Source organism: Anser anser (assembly GCF_964211835.1).
Source record: "Anser anser genome assembly, chromosome: Z".
Taxonomy (NCBI): Eukaryota; Metazoa; Chordata; class Aves; order Anseriformes; family Anatidae; genus Anser; species Anser anser.
This window is the reverse complement of record NC_139723.1, coordinates 63,734,046-63,759,704: the sequence shown is the minus strand read 5'-3', so window position 1 is coordinate 63,759,704 and position 25,659 is coordinate 63,734,046. Positions and strand designations below refer to the sequence as shown.

At 43.5% G+C, this 25,659-nt stretch overlaps 1 protein-coding gene across 3 annotated transcripts in view; it reads right to left on the bottom strand.

Annotated features, from left to right (window-relative positions):
* Nucleotides 1–12,451: 12,451 nt before the first annotated feature.
* The window catches only part of CMYA5 (cardiomyopathy associated 5), a 46,351-nt gene continuing 33,143 nt past the window's right edge, over nucleotides 12,452–25,659 (bottom strand). For all 3 annotated transcript variants that reach the window (XR_014577137.1, XR_014577138.1, XM_083819066.1), the window contains 5 exons: nucleotides 22,811–22,955; nucleotides 15,469–15,602; nucleotides 14,738–14,837; nucleotides 14,000–14,176; nucleotides 12,452–13,079 (listed from right to left, as the gene is read on the bottom strand). Coding sequence is in view for 1 of the 3 variants with exons in the window: in XM_083819066.1 (XP_083675192.1) it covers nucleotides 12,827–13,079; nucleotides 14,000–14,176; nucleotides 14,738–14,837; nucleotides 15,469–15,602; nucleotides 22,811–22,955 (809 nt within the window). In the remaining 2 variants the exon portion in view is untranslated. The remainder of the gene's footprint in view (nucleotides 13,080–13,999; nucleotides 14,177–14,737; nucleotides 14,838–15,468; nucleotides 15,603–22,810; nucleotides 22,956–25,659) is intronic.

Below are 25,659 nucleotides of genomic sequence, written 5' to 3'. Positions count from 1 at the left end.
AACATCTTCATTAACGATACGGATCATGGGGAATGTGCACGCTCAGTAAATTCACAGATGGCATAAAACTGGGGGGAGTGGCAGAGTCACCAGGGGGTCTTGCAGACAACCAGAGGGACCTTGACAGGCTGGAGAGGTGGGCTGCAGGAGCTTTATGAAGGTCATCCAGGAGAAGTGCGGAGTCCTGCACCTGGGGAGAGACAACCCCAGGCACCAGAACAGGCTGGGGGCCACCCAGCTGGAAAGCAGCTCTGCAGAAAAGGGCCTGTGGGTCTTGGTGGTCACCAAGCTGAACGTGAGCCAGCAAGGTGCCCTGGCAGCTGAGAAGGTTAGTGGTATGCTGGGCTGCATTAGAAGGAGTGTCGCTAGCAGGTAAAAGGGAGGTGATCCTTCCCCAATACTCAGCACTGGGAAGGCCACACCCGAAGTGCTGTGTCCAGTTCTGGGGCCCACAGTGCAAGAAAGAGACGCAGAGAGTCCAGCAAAGGGCCACAGAGATGATGGAGGGACCAGAGCACCTCTGCAATGAGGAGAGGCTGCGAGATCTGGGACTGCTCAGCCTGGAGAAGAGGAGGCTCAAAGGGAAATCTTACCAGACTCCATAAATACCAGCAGGGAGGCTGCAAAGAGGCTGGAGCCAGGCTCTTTCCAGTGGTGCCCAGTGACAGAACGGGCACAAACTGGAACACAAGATGTTGCATCTAAACACCAGGGAGCACTTCTGTACTGCGTGGGTGATGGAGCACTGGCACAGTTTGCCCAGAGAGGTTGTGGAGTCTACTCCTTGGAGATCTTCAAAAGCCACCTGGACACGGCCCTGGGCACGCTGCTCTTGGTGTCCCTGCTTGAGTAGGGGTTGGACCAGAGGGCCTCCATAGGTCCTGGACAACCTCAGACATTTTGATTCAACTGAAGGGCATTTAGACTCATAGATTTTTGGGACTGAAGAAGAAATGGCACTATTTTCTACAGCAGCCAGGTAGAATGAGAGAGATGGACACATCCCACCTGAGTAATGCAGAATAATGTCTCAAAAAATATACCTTGCCTTCTGCTGTATCCCAGGAAGATCCACACAGACAAACTCTCTGAAAGTGAAACACTTCCTCTCCCCTCAGCATCAGCAGTAAAAGCTAGTGTGCTGGCATAAAACTGCTGAAGTTCTCTTTGAAGGCAGAGGGGTCACTCCAGAAGTGAGATCAGAGAAAAATGTTTTAAAAATTTGTCGGTCCTTCTTGTGAAGCAATACTTGCATGATGTACTCCCACACATGCATACTTTGACTCTGTAGACAAAAGTAGGATAAAGTGAGAGAGCATCTCACAGTAAGTGCAGTCACTGGATTAGACACTTGCAAAAACAGAAAACGGTGCTGTCACTACAGGCTGCAGGAGAAATGAGAGAGAAAATGTGCTACTTGCTGTGGCTGCTAGTTTGCTTACTTGTAGATGCTATGGGTTGTAGATGTTACCTTTTGTTAGTGCAAGGACACTATGTGTGTGATATACACATTTTTTAATATAAAGCAATCGTATTGGCTAATGTACAAAAGGTAGTTAGATCAGAACTAACTATTAGGCAAATATGAGTATGCTCACCACCCTGACTAGCCAACCTAAGAGGCTTGGCTAGCCAAGCAAGCACCAGCCAGGAGGACTGATACATCATACACTCTGGTGATATAGCAGAGCTGTCCATGATTCCTGGTACAAGTGTCTCTCCCTACCTGGAGAGAAAGGGAAAGGTCATAGAAGGGATTACAGACTGCTAGTTCACAGAATCACAGAACCACAGGATCACAGAATCCTAGAATGGTTTGGTTTTGAAGAGACTTTAAAGATCGTGCTGTTCTAACACTCCTGCCACGGGTGGGACACCTCCCACCAGACCAGGTTGCTTAAAGACCCCCAGTGTTCAGCCTGTTCTTGAGCACTTCCAGGGATGGGGCACCCACAGCTTCTCTGGGCAACCACCCTGAGTGAAGAATTTCTTCCTTACATCTGATCTCTTTTAGTTTAAAGCCATTCCTCCTATCCCTACACTCCCTGACCAAGAGTCCCTCCCCAGCTTTCCTGTAGACCCTCTTTAGGTACTGGAAGGCCACCGTAAGGTCTCCCCGGAGCCTTCTCTTCTCCAGGCTGAACAACCCCAACTCCCTCAGCCTGTCCTCACAGGAGAGGTGCTCCAGCCCTCTGATTATCTCTTTGACTTTTCCTTTGGACTTGTTGCAATAGGTCCATGTCATCCCTGTGTGGAAGGATCCAGAGGTGAACGCAGGGATCCAGGTGGGGTCTCACAAGAGCAGAGCAGAGGGGCAGAATCACCTCCCTCACCCTGCTGGCCACGCTGCTTTTGGTGCAGCCCAGGACACGGCTGGCTTTTTGGGCTGCAAGCTCACATTGCCAGCTCATATTGAGCTTCTTGTCAACCAATACACCCAGGTCCTTCTTAGGGCTGCTCTCAATACATTCACTGCCCAGCCTGTACTGGTGCTTGGGATTACTCCGGCCAAGATGCAGGACCTTGCACTTGGCCTTGCTGAACTTCATGAGGTCAAGAATTTCCTTATAAAGCAGTTTTTCATTTAAAAAAATGCCTATTTGTCAAAACTGGGCTGTACAGAAATGAGACTTGCAGAACAATAATTCCACTCTACCAGAATTATGGCAAGAGACATGCAGATGTGAAAATCCTGTGTAAGTCAATGGCACATGACACTTAGCCACCATTTTTGATGACAATGTTGAACACTGACCATTTCAAACTGGAGATGAAGAGTTTCCCAGGCAGGGAACCAGAGAGCATTTGCAAGCAGAGTGGTGTCTGAACACAGCTGGTTGGGAGGAGAAACTGGGCTCGGGGAGCTGCTGGGCTGCACTGGAAAGGCCTGTCCTCTTTGGAAAGAAACATGTAGTTATTCCAGAATCCATCCAGAGAGCTGGTTTTAATCTTCGCGGGGTGCACAGTGAGGAACTGAATTTATCCACAGCCTTGCAGGTGAGGACTAGCTTTGTACAAAGAAAAAGAAAGAAGGAAAGAAGGAAAGAAGGAAAGAAGGAAAGAAGGAAAGAAGGAAAGAAGGAAAGAAGGAGAGAAGGAAAGAAGGAAAGAAGGAAAGAAGGAAAGAAGGAAAGAAGGAAAGAAAGAAAAAGAAAGAAAGAAAGAAGGAAAGAAGGAAAGAAAGAAAGAAAGAAAGAAAGAAAGAAAGAAAGAAAGAAAGAAAGAAAGAAAGAAAGAAAGAAAGAAAGAAAGAAAGAAAGAAAAGAAAGAAAGAAAGAAAAAGAAAGATTAAAAGTAACCCTTAGGAAATGCACTTGAAGGATGTACAGTAAAGCCTTCCTGCTCCCCAGGAAAGAAAAAGACTCTGCAGTGGGTACTAAGACAGTACCTGCAGGGACACCTTTGATGGTAGCAGTCAGAAGGTTGAGTTGCTGATGCAGGTAGGAGCAAAGCAATCAACCTAGGCAATGGCAGAGAGCAGCAGGAGGAGCCCAGCCAGAAGGGAAAGTTGTGCCAGCAGCATAAACTGCACAAAACAGCATCAACCACTCCATTGCCTTCTTCCAGGTCTCCTTGTTGCCTGGGAGGATTCAGAGAGACCACATTGGAGGGGAGGACATCCAAAGGGGCTGCAGATCCCTCGTGGTTCATTGCCCCAACCAGAAATAGGTGTCCCCATCCTGGCATGGATCACCCCAGTGAAGAAGTAGTGGGCCTTCCAGGAATGTTTTTACATTCTTTCCCCTGGAGCACAAAACACCTGCTCTGGTTCATGTCTGTTGAGATTGTTGCGGGCATGCCTGGGCACCGAGCAAAACCCTGGGAAGGGGGCATTTGGGAGGCTAGGAAGAGAAAAAAATGTAAACACTTCCCACTGCACCGTGTACCCAGAGTGGCTGCCTCTGCTGCTGGGGCTGCCTGCGGCAGGTGGGAGCCACTGACCTGCCCTGGGGGAGGATAGGAGAGGGGGGGTGTCCTCCAAAGCTGGAGGCCATTGTGGCTTCTGCTGCTTGTTTTCAGCACTGGAGAAGACATTACGGATTTCTTTATCTTGCCACTTGCACAGCTTTTCCTTTGCTTTGTCTTCTCTCCTGAGGGAAGGCCGATGTGTTTTGCGCTGCTGCCTTTCGCAAATGTGGTGTTTGCAGCTTAGGCTTTCCCAGGGGGCTCTGGCTTTTCCAGGCACCAGCGTGAGCTGGCCGCAGCAGGCAATGCCCTTGGGTGCACCTCAAGATGCCCCAGGAACCTCTGACGAGGCAGAGGACGCAGGCTTTGCTCCCCCTCATTTCCTGCTGGGTGTGCACCCAACGTGGGGGGGAGCAAACGGCATCACAGGCCTGGAGTTGTTGCTCAGCTCTGAGGAGACCGCCTGTTTTGTGTGCAAACACCTTCTGTGTTCTTTCTGCCACCTCACTTGAGACCTGCCGTTCTATCACTCCCGGTTCTTGTTCCTGTAAGTGTGGAAGCAAGGGGCTGAAAGGGGTGATTTGACAGTTTACTCTGCTGCAGCTCTGTGGTGGTTTTACTCGGGTGGGCAGCTGAGATCCACCACAACAGCTCTCTCTCCCCCTCCTCAAAGGGAAAGGGGGAGAAAACATGATGCAAAGGGCTCAAGGGCTGAGGTAAGGACAGGGAGATCATTCAGCGATTACCGTCACAGGCAAAACAGACTCAGCATAGGAAGATTAATAAAATTTATTACCTATTACTAGCAAGCTAGAGAAGTGAGAACAAACAAAACAAAACAAACAACCAAAAAACCAAAAACACCTTCCCCCCATCCACCCTCTTCCACCTCCTCCCCCCGAGCAGCGCAGGGGAACAGGGAATGGGGGTTGCGGTCAGCCCCTGATGCTTTGTCTCCACTGCTCTTTCACGGTCACTCTCTGCCCCTGCTCCACGTGGGGTCACTCCCAGCAGCTCTCCAAGACCTGCTCCCACACGGCTCCGTACCACGGGGTCCATCCCCCAGGAGCAAACTGCTCCAGCACGGGTCCCCCACGGGCGGCAGCTCCCCCCAGGCCCCCTGCTCCTGCGGGGGCTCCTCTCCACGGGCTGCAGCTCCGGCCCGGGGCCTGCTCCTGCGGGGGCTCTCCATGGGCCGCAGCCTCCTCCAGGCCACATCCACCTGCTCCACCGGGGGCTCCTCCACGGGCTGCAGCGTGGAGATCTGCTCCGTGTGGGACCCGTGGGCTGCAGGGGGACAGCCTGCTCCACCAGGGGCCTCTCCACAGGCCGCAGGGGAACTGCTGCTGCCTGCCTGGAGCACCTCCTGCCCTCCTGCTGCACTCACCTGGGGTCTGCAGGGCTGCTTCTCACTCCTCTCTCCAGGCTGCTGTAGCACAGCAGGTTTTTTTCCCCTTTTCTTCAATCTGCTCTCCGAGAGGCCCAACCGGTGTCTCTCCCTGGCTCTGGCCAGTAGCGGGTCCCATTGGAGCCAGCTGGAGCTGATGCTGCTCTGACATGGGGCAGCTGCTGGATTCTGCTCACAGTGGCCACCCCTGAAGCTGACCGCTATCCAAACCTTGCCACATAAACACAATACATGGATACATGGTTTATGTCTTTTTTTTTTTTTTTTTTTTTCCCTGCAGAGCTAAGGAAGCACAACAGCACTACAGCATCGTTGTTCTTTTCAGTGATGCCCCCTCAGCAGCAGTCCTGAGAAAGGTGTCCCTGCTGGCAGCATCAGTCTTTGTTCTCACTGTCAGCCTCACTTCTGCAGTTTTATTCTGCTTTGTCTTCATGCCAGACTGGAAGACTCAGCTGAAGCAAGCCGTGAATCTAGGGAGTATCCAAGGATTACATCAACCAGTAATTTGGGAAGTGTTGCTCTGCATTCATTTCAGTGCCATGAGTCTGATAGGTTTGCTTTCCAATGTGTATGTATGTGATCCATTGGGTTCATAAAAAGTCTAATTAATTGTACTTTAAAAAGAGGAGCTAGACATGCTGTTACACATCTGTTACAGGCTGGCAAAAATAAAAATCTGGCCCTAGCATTCAGAACATCTCTCTTGCCTATTTGTCCCTTTTTATATCTCTCTTGCCTATTTGTCCCTTTTTATATAGAGTAGAAGTCAGCATTCTCTTGTTCCTTGGGTCATGGCAGTAACAGCTCCAAGCTTTTGATTCCCTGTGCTAACATCCTGCTTTCTACACAAGAGTGGTGCTGGCCATGTTCTTGGATTTGCTGCTTTATTAGCATCCTCTGGAGGGTGAGGGCACAGTGTCTTTTCCTTTAGCCTATTCCTTCATCACCTTTAGTGTACTGCACAGCCACTGCAGTGCAGATAATACAGTAGCCATGCAGTTTCAAGAGGGAGTATGGGTAGACCATGTGCACCACCTTAAAACATGGATACCTGCCAAGAGAAGGCAGATAACTGTTTTATGCTTGAAATGTTAAAGCCAACATGTTTAACTCAAGATCAATACTATCTTAAGCAAGAGAAGAATTTCACTAATGTGCATGTCTTTAATTCTATTCTTGCTTGGAAAACAGCAATGTAACAGTGATGAAGACAGAGCTCTGTATAACTGCTTGGGATTTCTTGTAACTCATTTTTCTGTTAGGAGGGATCTTGCTTTTTTAAAGATAGGAGTATCCTATAAAGTGCTTGGAGAACAAGTACTCAATTTTTCCTTCTGCTGAGCAAGTAGCAGTACAACAAACCCTGCCCTACAGGGGCACACAGCCCCACAGTGCTCAGTGGAGTAACTGGGAATGAGGACTTTCTTTCTTTGACTGGTTAATTGAATGCCGTCTTCAAGGGACTGAGTTTAAATTCTCATGCAGTAATTTTTAAACAAAAACAGCGATGTGCAAACCTGCCTGCCCTGTTGGCTCAAGCAGAAGAGATACTTCAGGGGTGAGTAAGGCACAAAGTATGCTCTTCCAACACGAATATTTCATGCAGTGGAAGTACTGTTCAGATGCTGTGCTTCTTTCTTGGGATCTCCAGGGTCCAGGAGCCCTGGAAGAGTGTCTGGAAGAAAAGCATACCATTTTCCCACCACAGATATGCAGGTGTCCTGGGAATCCCACGCTTTGAGGAAATGCCTGATTTATTGCTCTTTAATTGCCCAGGTGATCCACATGTGACCAGCAAGCCCAGTCTATTCAGGCTCCACCGAACTTATCAAATCTGTGCAAAAATAACTGCAGACCCACACAGAAAAGCTGAGTCTTGCTACATTGCGATCACAGAACATAGTATCAGTTTCTGCTTGAGAAGCATATAATAGAAATATATGGCCCTAAGCTAAGATGCAAACTTGAACTTGGGCTTAGTGACGTGTTTTTTTTTTTTTTCTCCTACTCCCCCACTACCCCTGTCTCCCCAAAATGCTATTATTTAAGCCCCCAAATCCGCTTTCATACCCTAGAGAGTAATGCCCTTTCGTACTTAGGGTAGACTATTTATGTATTCCTATGTAATTCTGCTATGATTGAACCTCAGAAAATTCTTTACCTTTCTGAATACGTTCTTTGCTTCGAAAGGGAAGTCTTCACTTTGTACTTTAAATACTGATACAGATTATTTCCTAAGCACTACCAATCATTTAAGTTATTTGCAAATCTAGTTGCACATTTTGCACATAGTATTTTTATAAATATTTGTTTAAGAAAAACAAACAAAAAACAAAAACATAACCAAACAAAAAACAAACAACAAACCAAACAAAAACAATGACAACAACAGCAAAAAAAAAAAAAAACCTTCATGGTTAAGATAATGATACTGGTAGCTACTAGATAGCCAATGTGGGACGCCAACACCAGTGGATGCTGTTGGAGCAGCATGCATAGCTCTCTCTCTTGTCAGCAAGTATTCAGAGCTCACTTGTATTCAGTCATGTTCCAAAGGTTATAATTCATTCTATAAGTATCATTTTTCAGTACTTTTTTTTTCAGAAAAGCAGACAGACACATATCTAAAATACAATCACAGACTATGTTATCTCTTAAATTCACCTCAAAATGTAGTTCTCTTCTTTGCCGTTGATACGCAAATAAGAGTTGTGGGACTACACGTGCGCTGTGCATCCTGAGCCAGGCTCATGACATGGTGTGAGATAGGTTTTCACAACATCACAAGGTTGGTCCACACAAAATAACGCTCAGATGAAGGTCTCCTTTTGCCAGCCCCAGCATTGAAAGTCATACTGGTTTATTTGTTCAGCAGAAGCCAGTTCTCTCCTGTAGCTGCTGTGGCCAGGGGTCCAGCTCTCCATCCCTCACTCCTTGGTATTTTGGTAATGTTTTGGCAGGTTGAAATTCAGCTGACCACTGTCTTCGCAGTGTATGATAAGCTATGGGCTCTTTCCCTCTCTGCTTGCAGCAGTGCTTCTTCAAGGCTGAGAAAAACATGTTTCAGAAATACAGTGCCTTTGTAATACAAGCCCTGAAAAGGAAGGTGTCTTTCTACACAGACATTTTCCAGAGTGGAACTGCACTTGAAAATACACATATCTTAACCGTTGATAAAATCATTGTAGTGAAGATCTCCTCCACCTCCTTCCAGGCTATGCTTGTGCTCCAGGAGATGCCCTGCAGAGTGGTCCCTGACCAACAAATGCTGCTTTCCACTATGGCAGAAAATCGCCAAACTCTACATGAAAAAATGAAGATACTTTTCTACTCCCATCTCCCTGCCACAGCACATGGCTGGAAGCAGAAGAGACACTCTCACTTCCTCGCTGGCTGTGTAACTATCTGAGCATATTAGCTTTTTGAGAGCTAGCAAATCCTTCAGCAAAATGACAATAATGCAGTAGCGATTCTAGCACAGAATGTAGTTTTCCAAATCCAATTTAAACCTCAATACAGCAGAGGTCCTATTTATTATTCTGCAATGAGAACAGTTCAAAAAGATCATAACTTTGTATTACTCTAACACCCATTGCTACATACCTATTCAAACTGCTGCTGATAGAAATTGTAATTCACATGTGCATCACAGACAGTATCACAGTACCGTGAATTTAGCAACAATTTATTGGTACTGTGCCCTACTGGGTATATGTCTTACAACAGCTTCAGTGATAACATGTAATTAAGCTCCACAATAGTAGTATTGGGAAGGGGGAGGATGTTCTTAACTTCTAAAATAAGGCATCAGTGGACCACTTTCAGTACAAACATGTTTAAATTTTAGTGACACATCCCTTTGTAAAAAGGGCTCACATGAGAGCAAAGTTGTCCCTGTATGCAGGCACAGCACGTGCTCTGTGGTTTACAGATATATGGCCAAGCTCCTCTGCCTGATGTTGCAGGGAAGCATTAAAATCTTTCTGGAGCAGAAAGACCTAAGCAGGATTTGTGGATCAATACTACAGATACTAGCAATATTCCAGCCTGGCACTGTTTTGACAGTAGAAATCAATGTTTCCCTCTTACAGTCAGGCCTATATTCTCATTTCAGAGCTTGATGGTTTATGAGCCTAATCTAAAACCCACTGAAACGAAATCTTTCCTTTTAATGTAATATGTTCCAGATCCTTCCAAATATTTATTAATAATAATTGCAGTGTTAGGTATCTACTTCTGTGCTTTCAGAATGAAAATAACCCCCCAAATATTGGTACTCATTTATGGTTCTTTCTCTATCTCTCAAAATATAATCCTATGTATTTCTAAGCATGGACTGATGATCAGACGGCATACACACACTACATAACCCTGCCAGCATTTATACAAAGGCTTAGCTACTGTTAACCAAGCTAACGTCCTTTGCTGGAAAGTAAGTCACACAATTTTTAATATATTTCTAGTGTTAAATTCATGAAGTGCAGGAAAAATACAGTCACCAGGAGTTTTTTGCCCTTTTTTCTCTGGTATGTGGTTACAAACTAAAATGTCCAGGAAAAATGGATGCAACAAGTCTCAAAATCTCAGCTCATCTGAACGGAAAGTCAGACGGACTGCACTGTTATATTCAAACGTTCAGGGATAGATACCCTCTGGAAAGTGAGTTCCTGAATGGTGCCACTTCATGCCCATCAGGTAAATAAAAAATAAGAGCAGATGTACCTCTAGGTTTTCCAAGGGTAGTAAGAGTTTGCGCCATAGATTATGACAACTAGCAGCTTGATTTTGGCTTTCAGGATCTGCTTTCCTCACTAGTATGATTTTTCTGCCTAAACCAAATCTTAAGTCTCGCATAGTGTTTTTTTGTTTACTGTACACTGTCTTCCTTCTCTCCAAACCAGGATCCTGTCTCCAGGCATTTCTTCGCTTGACATGGCTTAGTGCAGACCAGATTTAGAAAGTCAAATTACCTTTTTTAGAGTTGCCTTCAGTGACATTTTAAACTCCAAATCATTTATCCAGCTTTCACATAAACAGTAACTACAGTTTTTGATATTATCCAACCAAAAATCTGAGTCTTAAATAAAAATTGGGAAGAAAACAAAGCAGGTATTTTTTTTGTTGCTGATGGTGGTATGGCTTTTGTTGTTATTGTTGTTGCTTGTTTGTTTGTTTTTCAGAATGAAATAAATATTTCTAACAATGAATTGCTTTCAAAAACGAATTTTGCCAAGCTGAAATGTCCTGGTAGTTCCTGAGTAGCAATGTGTGGCAATAGATAAAGCCTTAGCTTTTTGTGTTAAAACCACTGTTTACTAATACACAGTTGCGTTTGACAAGGCAATTGCTTCTTGCCTTAATTGAAAATCTACCCAAATAGTTTCATGTCATTTTGTTCTCCTTGCTCTCTGCCCCCTTGGCAATATGTCATGTTCGTGTTGGTGAAGCAATCCCACCCTTGGGACAGCAGCAATCAGGGAGGGGAGAACACAGATACGACTGCCCCGATGCTGGGATTTTTCAGATTTGATTCAAAGCCCCTTGTTAAGCTCCTGAGATAGCCAAACCTCTGGTGAGCTCAGTGGTGGTGGGAGCCTGAGGAACACATGCTGCTGACACCACTGACCTGACACTTAGTTTGTTACCATCTGCTCCGTGTGAGCTTCCGTCCTGCCTTCTGCCTCCACCTCCTCAGGCTTCATGATAGCATTGCCCCCAATACCCTTGCTGTCTTTCTTTTCTGATTAATCCTGGACCTTTTTCTCACCATCCTCCACACTGCTACAAAACACCCTTTTGAGCCAATAAGACACTACCCTGCTTTTTCATTCCCTTCTCTCCCCAGCAAGAACTCGGAAGTGGCACTCTTTAATTGAAATGCCAAAAAGAACTCTGGCTTAAGATAAATGGTCACAGGATCTTGTTTATCTTGCTTCAAACATCCCACCCTAGCCTGCTGTGACACTTAAAGAGTGTGGCTTCTCTGGGACACTGAGCATGTCTCATTAAGAGGGTTAAAACACTCGTCTAGGTGGTGTTATACCATAAATTAAACAGCAACAGCAGGCACCTCCTCTGAGCACAAAAAGCAGAAGCCTTATTGTAACCCATTGAAGTTCTCTCTTCAGAAGCAAACCCTTTCCATTAGGCTCTTGAAATCTGCTTTTCTTCAGGGAGTATGGCTCTTCAGCTGAGCGCAGAAGTGAGTCTGGCAAAGCAGTCCCCTATGGCAGAAACTGCCAGAGCAGGCACAGCATTAAAACCATCACCCACGTCCCCTAAGATTAATTTCTGACCAGCACTCACTGGAGTTTGGCACCACTGGCCCTCATGTGTTCCACCTTTCGGGCAGGCAGGAAGAAAGCAGTACCACTGATTTGTGTAGTGCTTTGAAATTTGGTTTGAACAAGCCAAGGGGAAAAATCAGCATTCTGTTCCTCTGCTGGCATCAACCATACTCAGCCTGCCTTGTTCAATCCCCCTGAAACACTGCATCTTGCTGATGTGGTTCTGGTGCTGGTGTGGATTACTGGGCAGAGCACAGCAGGCTCACAGAAATGTCCACAAGCCTGAAATTAGAAGCATCAAATCTGCAAGTGCAAAGGCAAGAAGCAGTGATGGAAAAAGGGTAATCCACAAGAAGGTTGCTGGTAATTTGACTGTTCTCTAAGGTCCCAGGTGGCAACCTCCCCTTCACCACTGAAACCATTCACTCAACAAATTGAGGATGAAAAACATGGGGAAAGATTTCAACACTGATGTTATGTTTCCTCATACATGTTTTTCACGAGTACCTGTTTACAGGTACAGATATTTACTGAAACACAGTTTGGTTGCTTCTGTTAGTCTGCTGTGAGCAGGGTAGGCACGTGTTGTATACTCAAACTTCACACGACTGATGTGGAGACTACTTTGGGATTCACTTGTTTTGCAAACATACAGATTTCTAAGTTTCCAAGTTTTCTTGTGTATTTAAAGAAAAGAGTTGGTCAATAATAACACACGATATATTAACCTGCAAGATGTTGCAGTTATTGAAAGTTTTGCACATTTTTCAAACACATCATCTTGGATTCGGCTCTGATTGTCCCGGCAAATGATGAAATGATGGCTTTTTCTGACAAAAGAAGTCATGTATTGCAGTGAGAGATGCATTTATTTCATACACAGGCTCATCATCAACTTTAAAAAGACAGCAAGCACTGTCATTATCTTCACAGGAAAAGTACATTTTCCCCCTTTTAAAGCTCATATCTAACAAATCATTTTTTCCTCCTCCAAAATACTGCTGTGTATATCACTAGGTGTACATTCCACCAAAGGTGCTGTTTTCTCTCCAGGCTCAAGGTGATTATGTGGCTGAGCACTAACTACAATTACTGACGATGTGAGGGAGAGCCATGCACATAGCATTCATCAGAGAAAACTTGACATCCCTCCCTGACTATCCCCTTTCCCTCCCTGACCCTAGCACTGTAACTGTTAGTATTCCTGAGAGTGTGAAGCAGGGAATTAACTATGCTTCACAAACTCTGGCAGCTCCATTCCTGTGTGCAGGGTAAGCACTCCAGCCTGCTCCAGGGCAAAGGCCGGGTGAGCAGCATCAGTAAATTTGTGCCTGATGGCAAACAGCACCAGTCCTCTCTCTGCATTGAAGAATAACAGTCTGCCACCACTGTAATCCAACAGGATGCCGATCCTGGCTGGCTGTTCTGTCACATGGACATCGCTCATCATGCCCGTGTGAAAAAATCTGTAAAGAAAGCTGCAGAAAAATGGAAATTAAATACAGTGAGCCTCCTCATTGTGATTTAACAGAAATAATGTACCACTTAATTCCGACGTATTAACAGCGGGATACAGCAGCGTATCACATGGCAACAGAATTTTGCTCAGTGTATAACCTGCCTACCTAAGCAAATATGGCATTGCTTCAAAGCCCTGTCCAGCATGCTGATGAGTCTTTTCATTCAGCATCTTCAAACTCTCATGCTGAAATCTGACTTGCTAAAATTGTATTCATCTGTATTTTTCTTATTACATGTCTTTGTGGGGATTTAAGCATGAGCAATGCTATGGCAAAGCCCTTCATATCTCAGGTGTTTCGTTTAGCTGGTTATGTTCATGCATTCACATGATCTCACACCAAAAAAACACACTTGTTTACATCAAGAGTACCTTCACATCATTAAGAGGGTTATGACTCACAAACTTCCACTGGCCTCCTGACACTGGCCTACTGAAGACTACCCTGCAGTCCTGCCTCAGTAGCAGGTGGGTCTGTGTTGCTGTGAAGGGCAAGGCACCAGAAGGCATTCCCTATAGAGGCGTGAAGCTGGAAATAGACTCTATAAAGACTGTGCTTAAGGACTATGGCAACATTTTGTGAAATGGTTCAGGATATGATCCTGGAAAGACAAAGCAGTAATAAAAGGGATTTCAATTCATTGGCTGGGTAAAGGGAGGTAAATTGGCCTGGTTGAGATTTTTTTGAAGGTGCACTATAAGATTTTTTATTAAGAGAAGGAGGTTTTAAGATACTTTGTAGTTGTCCTTTTCTTGCTACAAAATTTTCAGAAAGAAAGCAGACAGGTCCTTTCTGCTCTTGACATTCTTGAAGCTCGCCAATTTTGTTTACAGGACAGACAAGTAACTTCCCAAGCAGCCAGACTCACTCAGGCTTACCTGGTTTGTGTAGGACAGCAGTGCATGCACCAGGAAGTATCACTCAGTCCCAGGACACTGCTCTGAGGTGTTGTCTCATAGCAAATCCCAATCCTGTAGCTTCTGCAGGCAGAGACAGCAGTTTCCCAGTAATGACGTCCCCGAGCAGGCAGCGGTTCACCCAGGACTGATGGAAACCTATTTGTGGAAAAGGCATAGGGTAAAGTGAGTGTGGTGATAGACCAACCATATTGTGATATTTGTTATAGTTACATCATGAAGCATCACCTAAAATTACTAATGGATTACAAAATGAGGAACAAAGTGAAAGGAGAGATTACTTCTAGCCACAACATATTCAAAAATAAACCAACAAATCTCATCTTTTCAGTGCAGGAACAAGTTTCTTTGAGACTATAGTGCACTCAAGGATTAAGCAGTGACCAAAGACCCAGGCAAACTCAGCTGTCCCAGTAGGTAATTTCTCTCTGACCATTGCCTTTGACTTTCTGTGGAGATTCCTCAGTTCAACATTGAACTCTGCCCAGCACCTAAATCACTGCTGCTACCAGCGTTATTGAAGGATTGCAATGTTTGAAAGGAGGTCTGTCACATAATGTACAGGGGCTGCATGACTGAAAAATTCAGTGCTTCTACAAAATTAGTTAGTGATGTGTGAAAGCTGCCTATAAAGAAAAGCAAGAGTTTTGACCATCCAGAATCCCCCAGGCTGGCTGTGCTCAGCATGCTGCTACTCACCCAGTGAATTTGGCTTTCTCGGGAAGGCAGATCACAGTTGCATCAGGGGAGATTTGCAAAGCGGGATGGGCTGTGCCACTCAGTATGTGAAATCGAGTTCCTGGTATAATTCACAACAAAGAAATGCCAGTTCAGAGAGGCTACCAACATTAGCATGAGATGAACCATAATATATTAAATAACAACTACTGTCACCTTAGCTGGACAGAGTTGTGCCTGCTGGCAGGTAGGAGTAACAGAAAACTGCAACAATGCAAGGACTCTTCTGCAAACCAGGCCCAAGGATTGTAACAAGTTATACTATCCAAAAAAATAATTAGTTAGCTGACAAAGAAGTCTTTTGTGTTAAAGATGGTTGAATTTTCAACGAACTGCTTTTTCAGAATAGCAAATTTGTATTTTGAGGCTGGTTTGGAAGAACGATGGATGATTTAATCATTTCAATCTCTGACAGAATTAGAGAATTCAACAGTTTTGCTTCTGAGGTCAAAACACTTTTAAATTGACAGACAACTACCAACTTCAAGTAAAGCAGTCTCAGATTGTGCTAATTTTAAGGAGATAAATTATGGTGCCTTTTATCTCAATAGCTTTCTTGCTCCCATAACGGAAAGTTCAGTTATGATTTCTGGAGGAAAATTATATTAAAAAAATTATATAAAATTATATACTCTATATGACTGCTTTGCCCACTTACCCCAATGTTTTGACATCAAAAAATGGTGATATACCTTTAGTTGAGATGAGAGCAGCTTCACTCTGTTCACTTGTCCCAAATGTGTTGACAGCCCTCAAGTAGAAGAAATAGTTCACATTGGGCTCCAGGGATACTTTCAATTCATTTCTCTTTATACCAGAAAAAGATCTGCAAATATTGAAGATTTTCATACATGAAAATGCATGCAGATACACAGAAAAGGAAAGACTAATCTAAGCCACCTAAACCTATTTTTGACTACTGAAGCGGGCACCATAGAGAAACTCCAAAAAAGAAAGGTGATCACTGTTTTCTAAAACAAACAAGTTCTGCAGGAGCTTTGCAATTTTACTTGAGGTATCCTGACTACTTTGTCTGATAAATTTTCAGACCTTTGTTCCTTAACTCCTTTGCACTCAGTGTAGTCATTTGGTGCAACACTGACTTTATGTTTATTTTGCAGCACAAGTCATCACATAAAATGCTAGCAGCACAGCATCAAATTCTCATCAACCTCCTGTACAAAGTCTGCATTACAAAATGAAGAAGCTTATGAAGAAAAAAAGCTTGTAATTAATTCAGCTGCATGATTATGAACACTCTCGTTGTGTTTGTACTGTCTGGGCACACGCTCTAGGTCCAAAAGGGATACCCTTTTCTAAGACCACATAGAAACCTTGCAGTTCTTGTTATGAATGCCTTGCTCACCAACTGTTCATCAACAAAGTTTTAGCTCTGTCTCCCTCGCTGTGACATGCGCTCTAACAGGCTAGTTTTGAAAAAGGCAGCAGCAGGAGACCTGCCTTTGCACAGTGCCCTGCTTTGCCTCCTCTTTGAGGTGTCTGAAAAGCTCAAGCCCTCGCATCCTCAGCCACTGAAGTATTGACACACGGCAGGGAAATGAGAGTCAGCACCCACTCAATCTGCTTCACAGGCACTTTGAAGCACCAGTGAAAGTACTTTGGATGGCTAGAAAAGTGCCAATTTTATTTTATATATTGTTGGGAAACTGAAAGATTGGCTTAACAAATTCTCACACAATGGGTCCTGCTTTTCCTCATTTTTGCATCACATGGCAAAGCCAGACGGTGTATACCCAGTGCACTGTATGCCTGTTGGTAAAGACTGTGTATTTGTAGAGATTAGGCAATTTCCTCCAACAAATGCTTATGGAAGTCTTCAAGGCACGTATTTAATTTTCAAGCATAATACATGTCTTTTGAGATAACCCCCCTGTCCTCCAGGCTGAAAGACAGTAACCTCAGTGGTAAGAGGGAGAGCTGAATGCAGGAGTGTTGCTCTGCGCTCCAGCAAATTCACAAGCAGGAGATTTGCCTCTAGTGAGCATGCAAGGCACCTCCCTTTCCAACCAGGGTTTGAGAGCGGAGCTCAGGATTGTCTGCCTCCTGCAGGTAATGTCTCCACGGGGAGCCAGATTAAACAAATCACCTTTACCACCACTAATTACTGTGACCCCAGAGGAGGTAAGGCAGGCAAGTCAGCTGTGAAGTAAGATCATTGCTATTCATTTGTTGTGAACGTTTTTCCCCGTATGTCCCACCAGAGAGCAGCACAATCTGAAAAATAATCAGTGCTCATCCATTAGGATTTTTAACACGCCTCCCTCTGCTGCATTTATCAGACAAAGCTAAAATCTCACATACAGTCCTACACACAGCATATTCCTGTTAACACCACGTAGAGCTCTGTGTCTAGGAGGACAGCATCCTGGGGAAAGGCTGGTGCCTCATCCTTATTAGTCTGTAACATGTATTTTGAACTGAGAGCTGACATTAAAAGTGATTGAATACATTGAGAAAAAGTGCTGGGTGCCTCTGTGATCTTTCCGATTTGAAAGAATTTCAGACAGTTTGGAGCTCTTGCACGATCAGCACTAGGCCTTGCTGCCTTGGGGAATGTGTTACATTAGTGCTAGAACTAATGCAGTAAACAAAAGAAGTGGGTTGCCCAAACATGGAAGCAATTGCACTCTCGCTTCACCCCTGTAATTAACCAAAGCCCTAACCATGACAGCACTTCAGCAAGGCACTGGGAGTTAGGCAGGATGATCACTTCTTCCTGGAAGGTTCAGGGAAGAGGCGCAACCCTCATGAGTGAACTTCACACATGAAACAGGAAAAAGGCTTTGTTTGTGTACAGGGAACATGAGAAAATGGAAAGATGAGTCGAACAAAAATACAACATAGGAACTGAGCAAGGAGGCAAATATAGAGGAAGCAATAGAAAGGAAAATGGGGGTGGAAGCTGAGGTATTGGAAAAGAAGTGGACACCCAGGCTTTGAAGAAAGTTTCCATGCTTCCTAGATAAGTCTAGTCCAATCTGCTCTTTAAGAGCACCATCTTGACATCTTGGTGTGGATCTGAAGCACAAATAACCAGAAAGAAGTTTGAGCAAGTAGTTGCAGGTGAGATGAGATGAAGATACACTAAGCTAAGAAATTAGGAAATATTTTCTTTTTCACTATTAGCTAGTTAACTGATGGATACTTAGTAAAACAAAAAAATGCTTTTTATTCTAAGTAGGCATGTACATTTTAGTGCAAGAAGCAGAGCTGGGATATTAATATTCTGAAGTGTGGATACCAGAGCCTGGATATTCAGAAAAGATTTGGGGTCCAGCTGATCGAAAACAGGGTCAGCCATCAAAGTTCAGTGTTGTGTTTCTTTCAAACCTGAAATTCTTCAAAGAAGAATTTGGTTGCATGTTTAGATACGAGAGCAATAACATACCTCTTTTCAGCTGTAATAGTGAGAAGGAAATACCTGAACTTTAAGCAGGTCTGGTCAGTAAAACAGTGATCGGGTTTTCAAATAGTGTTCTCTGCTTGGCAATCTTTTTTAGCCATCTCTAAGCTGCCTAAGAGTAAGAGTCCATCATTTTTAGCTATGATTAAAGCTTAAAAAACAGTACTGCTGCTGCCAACTAATGAAACTGTATATACCAACAAGAAGGAATTTCACTTGCAACACTGAGCCAGCTCCAAGCTCATGAAAAGCTGAGTGCAAAGAAGAAATAGGTTTTGCTATTGCCTTTCTGTCTAGAGGATAGGGTGAGGGAGGAAAGTGAATACTGAGGGCTTCTCAGGCTCTTAGCAATTACTGTTCTTTGTCATGCTTCAGGTTAACCATGTAATCAGTAATGAAAAAGTAAAGAGGAAAAGAAGGTATGATTACTGCCCAGCTTACAGCAATAGAGGACAAGCACGGGAGAAGGGAAGGGAAAATGCATTTCTAATATCCTGATTGTTTTGGATAAAAGCCTGTTTCATTTCTGAGTTCTTGTAACAAGCATTGCAGCTAGGTCTTTCTCAAACTCGCCTAAAGTATTGAAGCATGTAATTTTGGCCATGAAAGAAAAAGAAATGCAACTGCAACCTTTTTTTTTTTTTTTTTTTTGTGGCACCTATTTTCTACGTAAAATATACCTGACTACTTCATAGGTGATTGGAAATGTAATAATGTTATTGTCAAAGCATGATGTATTCTGGCCTTTAGCATAAAGATTATCACATTTACTCTTTCCCCACAGCATCTTGGTATCATCGTAAAAATTTCAGAGCACAGAAATTCAAGAAACATTGAATTTAAATACTTTATGTATCTCCTCTTTATCTTCCCAAGAATAATCTGTAAGTTTCAAAATGCAGGGTCCAGATTTCAGGTATTCAAAGCAGAGCAGAAAGGAGTTACATGCTTCTTCACCTTTAAATTGACAAGCAGCAACTGTCTCCTACATTTGTGATTTCCCTGTTTTTAGGAAAACCTGATGCTGTGTTTTGATGCATGTTTCTCTCATCAGCATCCTCATTTATTTCAAGAAAGCAGCATCTAGAGGGTATTTCTTAATATTGCATAATCCCAGCAAATGATATGCCTCATAGTGATTCATAACACCTTCTGTGTTGTCATTGTAATTCCCACCCCCAATATCACACGGAAACAACACCTCCAGACCTGTGCAGGTACCATTGATACCAAGTCATAGCTGAAGGCATGCAGGCTTCCGAAAACAGATGCAGAAGCACACAAAAGGGGTACACCATGAGTGCAAAAAAAGCCCTAGAAGCTAAATAGAAAGAGCAAATTTCTCTGAGTTCCCTTCCAGCTGTGCTGCATGGTTCATTTCCTCTCCTCTGTCCTGGCTCTGACTGTTACAGTGTTAGATCAACAAAGCACCATCTGCAATGGTCTTCGTCTCTATCTAAGATGTCAAACTCAGAACAGTCAGAGAGGAGGAAGATACCCTGTTTTCTACACATTGCTTCCTGAGCTGGCTGGAGAGTGACGGGCAAAACAACAGGAGGGAGGTTTGCTCTCCTGTTTCCTGTGTTAGACCTGTTCTTGGAGTAGACAGAAAACTTCAGTCGCTAGTGGTGTCAGTCTCCCATTAGTGGAGAGGATAACATTCAGTCGCTTCCACTTCTATGAACTCACCGCATAATGTACTAATTTCTGTCTCCTTGAGTCTTACATATTTCTCATGATGTGATACATGGCTTCCATCTGAACAGCCCACACACCTAATCCCTGGACTACACTTCTCACAGTTTTCCATCTTCCACCCACAGTTCCATTGACTTCTCAACAGAAAGAGTCTGAAGAGCAAGAAAATAGCAGAGCTCTGGTAACTGAAAGAAACATTTCAAAGCTTCATAAAGATTCTGGAAAAAGAATCAACCCAATGAGGAGCTTTAAAACCACAGCAGCAGGCCAGGGGCTTGCGGTTGTAGAAGGTTTAACACCGTTTTATACAAAACCATGCCAAGTTGGCAAAGAGAACCCAGAAAGGAAAATCTAGATTTTCTGATGGTATGTAGAAGAAAACTTTTAATGAGCATTTATTTCTAGAGGTTCCTCAAGTTTTCTCTCTGGGGAGCTGGGATTGCTCAAGGACATGCTGAAGGCTACAGTGGGCTGGTCCCATCCAGGGGCTCCACACACGGCTCCAGCTGTTTGATGGGGGCATTTCACCCTGCGTGCTCCCTTGGCAGTGTCCCTTGCTTCATGTGAGCTGCCAGAACAGCATGCATGAAAACAGCCATGCAAGCTGAGACTGAGTCACTTTCTCCAAGTGAAGTTTGTGAGATAACTGAACATTAATGCCCACAAGTTCTCTAGGTGGCCTTCCCTCACTGCTGCTTACCTGCTGTGCCCCTGAGAACAGCTGTATGAACTTTACAGGGCTGCTGGGAAATGTGTTTGGACTCCCACCCAGTGATGGGGGAATTGCTCAGCTAAGGGACCGGGGCAAGCACGAGAGGCACAGGTTGCTTGTCAGAAGGCTGTGTGTTTGGCAGTTCCCCAAGATGAATGTTGCTCAGGAAATGGGGGAAGGACATACTCCGAGCTTTCAAGGAAAGTAGCCAATAGAAACGATAGCATTTCAAGGCTCAAATGCTCCTAGGTGGGTATAAACACTATTTTATTCCACCTACTATAGGTACTTGACAGAGTAACTCAAAGCTCCTCACACGTACTTCCAAAAGGCAACTCAGCCCATCTAAGACCTGACTTACCACCTGGAGCTATGTGTCTCACTGATCAGCTACATGAGGAATTGATTTCTAGTTCTAACTTGCACATCAATGGTGTTGGGAGCAATACCACAAACTTTCTATTTTTTACACAAAAAAATAAACAGAAATTTTAAAAAAAATAGAAATTCTCCATCCTAGAAATAGCCGGTGCCATTATGGACTAAGCTTTCCAGGTTAATCTTAGGGGGGTTGCTTTTGGAATAGTAAAGAGAGGCAAATAAGAGGGAAAATAAGTGGTAAAAGGTGGTCTTTGACACTGTAAAAAGATGTCAGAACCCTTCCACAAACACAGAGATTTTCAGCTGAAGCAATTCTGAGAAAAGTCGTGATTTTGTCCTCTGTGAATTTTTCATAGTTGTCACAGTAAAAGGACAGCTGCTGCCCACATAAAGGCCAAAAAGTCAAATGTGACTCCATATAATTATAAACATTTTAGATTTTACACAAGCTTACTCGAAAAAGGGAATGGGTCAGTTCTGGCAGCTTGTTGCAACAGTTATCTCCACACTAGCAAATGGCTTGGTGTTAACAGCACTTCTCTCACAGATTACAGAAATGGACACACTTGCTAGTTCAGTTTTGAGAAAAAGAGGCAATTGCAGTTAACAGCAAAGAAATTTAAGGACAAGTACACAGCCCAGATTTGGGGAGCAGCTACATTATCCCTGACCGACAGTGACTTTGGCAGTTTGACAGCAACCTGATGGCCTCATGAAATATGTATAAAACAGAGGAGGTCATGGCTGCCCTCTCAGAGAGCAGGAAATCTGGGCAAGATGCCTCCTCCTCCTCTTGTTTGCATTAACACAGCATGCTGGTACTGGGTGAAACAAGGTCTCCCAACCCTGCAGAAGCTTCCTCTTTCAGTTTTTAGCCTACTTTTCTAAGGAAAAAGATACACACAAATGCACTTACTTGTCTACTAGAAACCTGTGAACTCTTTAATCCACTTAACTAATTTTTATTGCAGGGGGAATTTTGTTGTTGTTGTTTTTTTTTAAACAAACAAACAGCAACAACAACAAAATACAAAATAAGGACATACAGACTACCATATAATTTTTTCTGCATTTCAACACAGCCAATGGTTTCACTGCTTAATGGTATCTTTGTACCTTCTTGGCTTCTCCTGTATGCCACTCACACTTAGTGTAGGGGAAACCAGAGAGGGTCTCACATAAGAACATGCCACGCTGAATTTCAAAGCTGTTCTTTGAGCTGCTGCAGACTCCTGTGGTATTTTTGCAAAGAGTGGTGCAGGCACACACATGCAGAGTAGGACAGCACTGGGATCTGTTGTGCTCTGAGAGGGATCTGCACATGCACAGATGGGTCACCAACATTACTGAGATACCAGTATTGTCCTTGCTGTGTTCCCCAGCTGGTTCCTATCTTGTTCCCCACAAAGCAGACAGCACACTGGGCTGGACTCCTCCATCCCACTCTCTCTCACAGAGCTCAACTGCCCTCTCCTGCCCTGGCTGGGGCCATCACAGCTGTGGGGGAGTGATTGCTTCCCCAGCCAGCACAGCCCTGCAACTTCTGGTTGATTGCAGACAGTGCAACATCTCCAGGGTTTTGACCCCAAATGAAAGGGATTGTCTGGTTAAGCAGAATAAAAAGGAATTATTTTTATATCTCTCAGCCTAATCTCATAGATTAGTATCCAGCCACTAAGTTCTTCAGCATGCAGAAGCTGATTTCTTTCTTGCACAGCTGAAGACAGAATAATCTCTTGCGTAATGACCTGCAGTCTGGGGAGCGCTCATTAACATCTGCCTAATCCGATTGAGCAACATTTGCAACCGCAGCACTGACCTGAGACCCTCTCCTTCCGGCGAGTGCTGTCGGCAGTACTCCAGGGTGAAGGACTCTGCTGCTGCTGAGCCATCATGCCAGCGTATGGTGGCTGTATCCCAACACACCATGCAGTCTTCAGCCTTGATGGTGGGGATGGCGGGTGCTGCGGACACGGGAACACATTAGCTGCACTGCAAGGCGGGCACCAGCTGCTGCTTACATGCTGTCAAGGGAAAGGAAGACTCATCTCCCCCCAGAACACCCAAACGACAGTTAGCTTTACCTGTCCAGCAATGATCTTTTGCTTATTTGTGTTTCAACAGCAGAGGGTTACATTACAGGGGAAAGAAACACGCTGGGAAAGTCACTGTGAATATATGTGCATACCTTCACATCCTTAGAATGTCCAAGGAGATTTTTATGCCTTTACTCAAGCACATTTTTACCATTTCCTCCGTTCTTTATGGAGCAGAGCATCAAGACTCTGCTACGTATAGCCCTGCCCAGGTTACCTCAATCCTGTCCTCAGCAGTTTCTGTATGAACTGCATCAGAAAGAAATGTACTACGGCAGAACTGAGGGGTAATGATGAGTTTCTGCTTAATTATGTCCTGTTTATTTTTGCAATGCGGATTCTAAAAATTGGTCCTGTAATTTCTCATTTTTAGAGCCTCAGTTTAAGAACTGCAAGCCCTACTGCAAGACAGAAAACTGAATGTAAAGCAGTGCACTGAATGCAAGTAATCAAAAGCTATTGTGTAAAATAGCACACCCAACATCACAGGCTGAAAATTGTTTAGTTGTATTCACTTACTCTCTCTCTTTCCAGGGAACAGCAACATATGAACATTGCAGTCTGTTGTTGACTCTCAGATAAACAGCCTTAACACTAATCATTAAAATAAAAGTTTTTAGTTTAAAGATGTCATAGGAAGTTGTCTTGCTTTTGAAGTAATTAAGTTTCAAATAGAAGGCCTACTAGGTAAAAGATGGAAAAAGGACAATTTTGTGACAAGATAATCTTATAGAGCTGCAGTGAACGTTCAAGATGCACTCTGTTTTGTAACAAAAATAATTTCTTATTATCAGAAAAGGAAACAAACAAACAAACAAACAAACAAAACAACAGAAGTACATATTGATTTCCTGGTTTAGTGAAAATCAGGTTCCAGGTTAAGATGCAATTTTGATGTTTTACTACAGGAACAGCTAATCTAGGTATTCACCAGAGCAAAGAATCTGCGGGATAGATTCTTATCGACTAATAAATCTGTGCAGTTCCCTTGGCAATAGTCCTTTAATTCTCTTCTGACATACATGATTACTGTCTATTTTTAAAAGTATCTATTTCTAGAAAATGAAAAATTAATAGCTAAATCTCCAAATGCCTGCATTCAGAAATGGACACACATACCCACATTAATGGATATGCAAACAATACATCACAAGATCTCACACACTTTTTTATCTGAAATTATCTGTCTAGAGAATAGATGGAGTCAGAAACCCAGAAAAAGTTGTTACTGTGCTTCTGAGTTTTTTAGCAAATTAACTGTAGTTACTCAAGCTGTTCTAATGAGAACACACATTTGATTTCCTGGTAATATTCCTGCACGCTCATAAGTGATCTTACAAGATGCAAAGAGTGGAATGGGTTATATTCTTGCTCTGTCTCTCAGATACAGAATAAGTATCAGATAAGTTTTGAAAGACAAGTTTTGAGTTTAGGATTGCAGAGTTATCATCCAAATATCTCTTTAGATCATAGAATCATAGAGTCATTAGGGTTGGAAAAGACCTCCAAGATCATCTGGTCCAACTGTCCCCCTACCACCAATGTCACCCACTAAACCATGTCCCTAAGCACCAGGTCCAATCTTTCCTTGAACACCTGCAGGGACAGTGACTCTACCACTTTCCTGGGTGGACAGATAGAAGAGGCGTAGGTGGATATTTGCTGCCCTCACCATCATTCCCTCACTGAAAATATTTCTAGGAAACAGCGTGTTCCCAAGGAGGAAAGGCTGCTAGTTTGGGAGGTGAAGGAGCCAGAGACAGGGGAAGCTCCTCCTGCCTTTTCCACGGGTCTGAGAGTGCAATCCCAATGCACTGGGGGAGTTCCCAACAACTGGAAGAGACACAGCTTTGATCCACTATTAATGTTCCCATAACTGTATATACCACCAAATGGTTTTCTCCTACAGACTTTTCATCTGAAACACTGAAAATAAACACCCTAAATTCTTGCTTTTGAGTTCATATGGCTAAGCGGGCTATCTGAAGTACCAAAGTTTTGGGTGAGGTGGGTGAGAACCTCTTTATAAATAATGACATAGCTAGCAATGATTCATTATTGTTTGACCACTTCAAAGGACTTCTGCACCATGCTCACAACTACATTGTTGATGTCATAACATTTGAATTTCTACTTTAAATTCTTTGGAAAATCAGCTTTGCTAAAAATATGAACAGCAAATTGAATATCATGGAAAATTAACAAATTTGATGTCTAATGGAATAAGCAAAAGGCTTGAAGTTGTGGTTGTTGCCAAGTGATTTCAACAATACACTCAATGTTGTACAAAGTTATTACATTATGAAAATGTTGAGTATCCTTGTCTTTATTTTGTAAATTCAAGTGTAGAATGATTTTTTTTTTTTATCCTCAGCACTAGAAAAATCATCTGGCATGAGGGCCTCAGATAAAGTCTAGAACACAAGATGCTTCATCTTGCTCGTAATTTAAGAAGCAACAGTTTTGTCAATACGAATTATTTACGAAATTAAAACTCAGGAAAATGAATCAGTCAAATGAAGCTCATAAACAATACTCGTCTAATTACTCATCGCAATTTACACCACTTAAA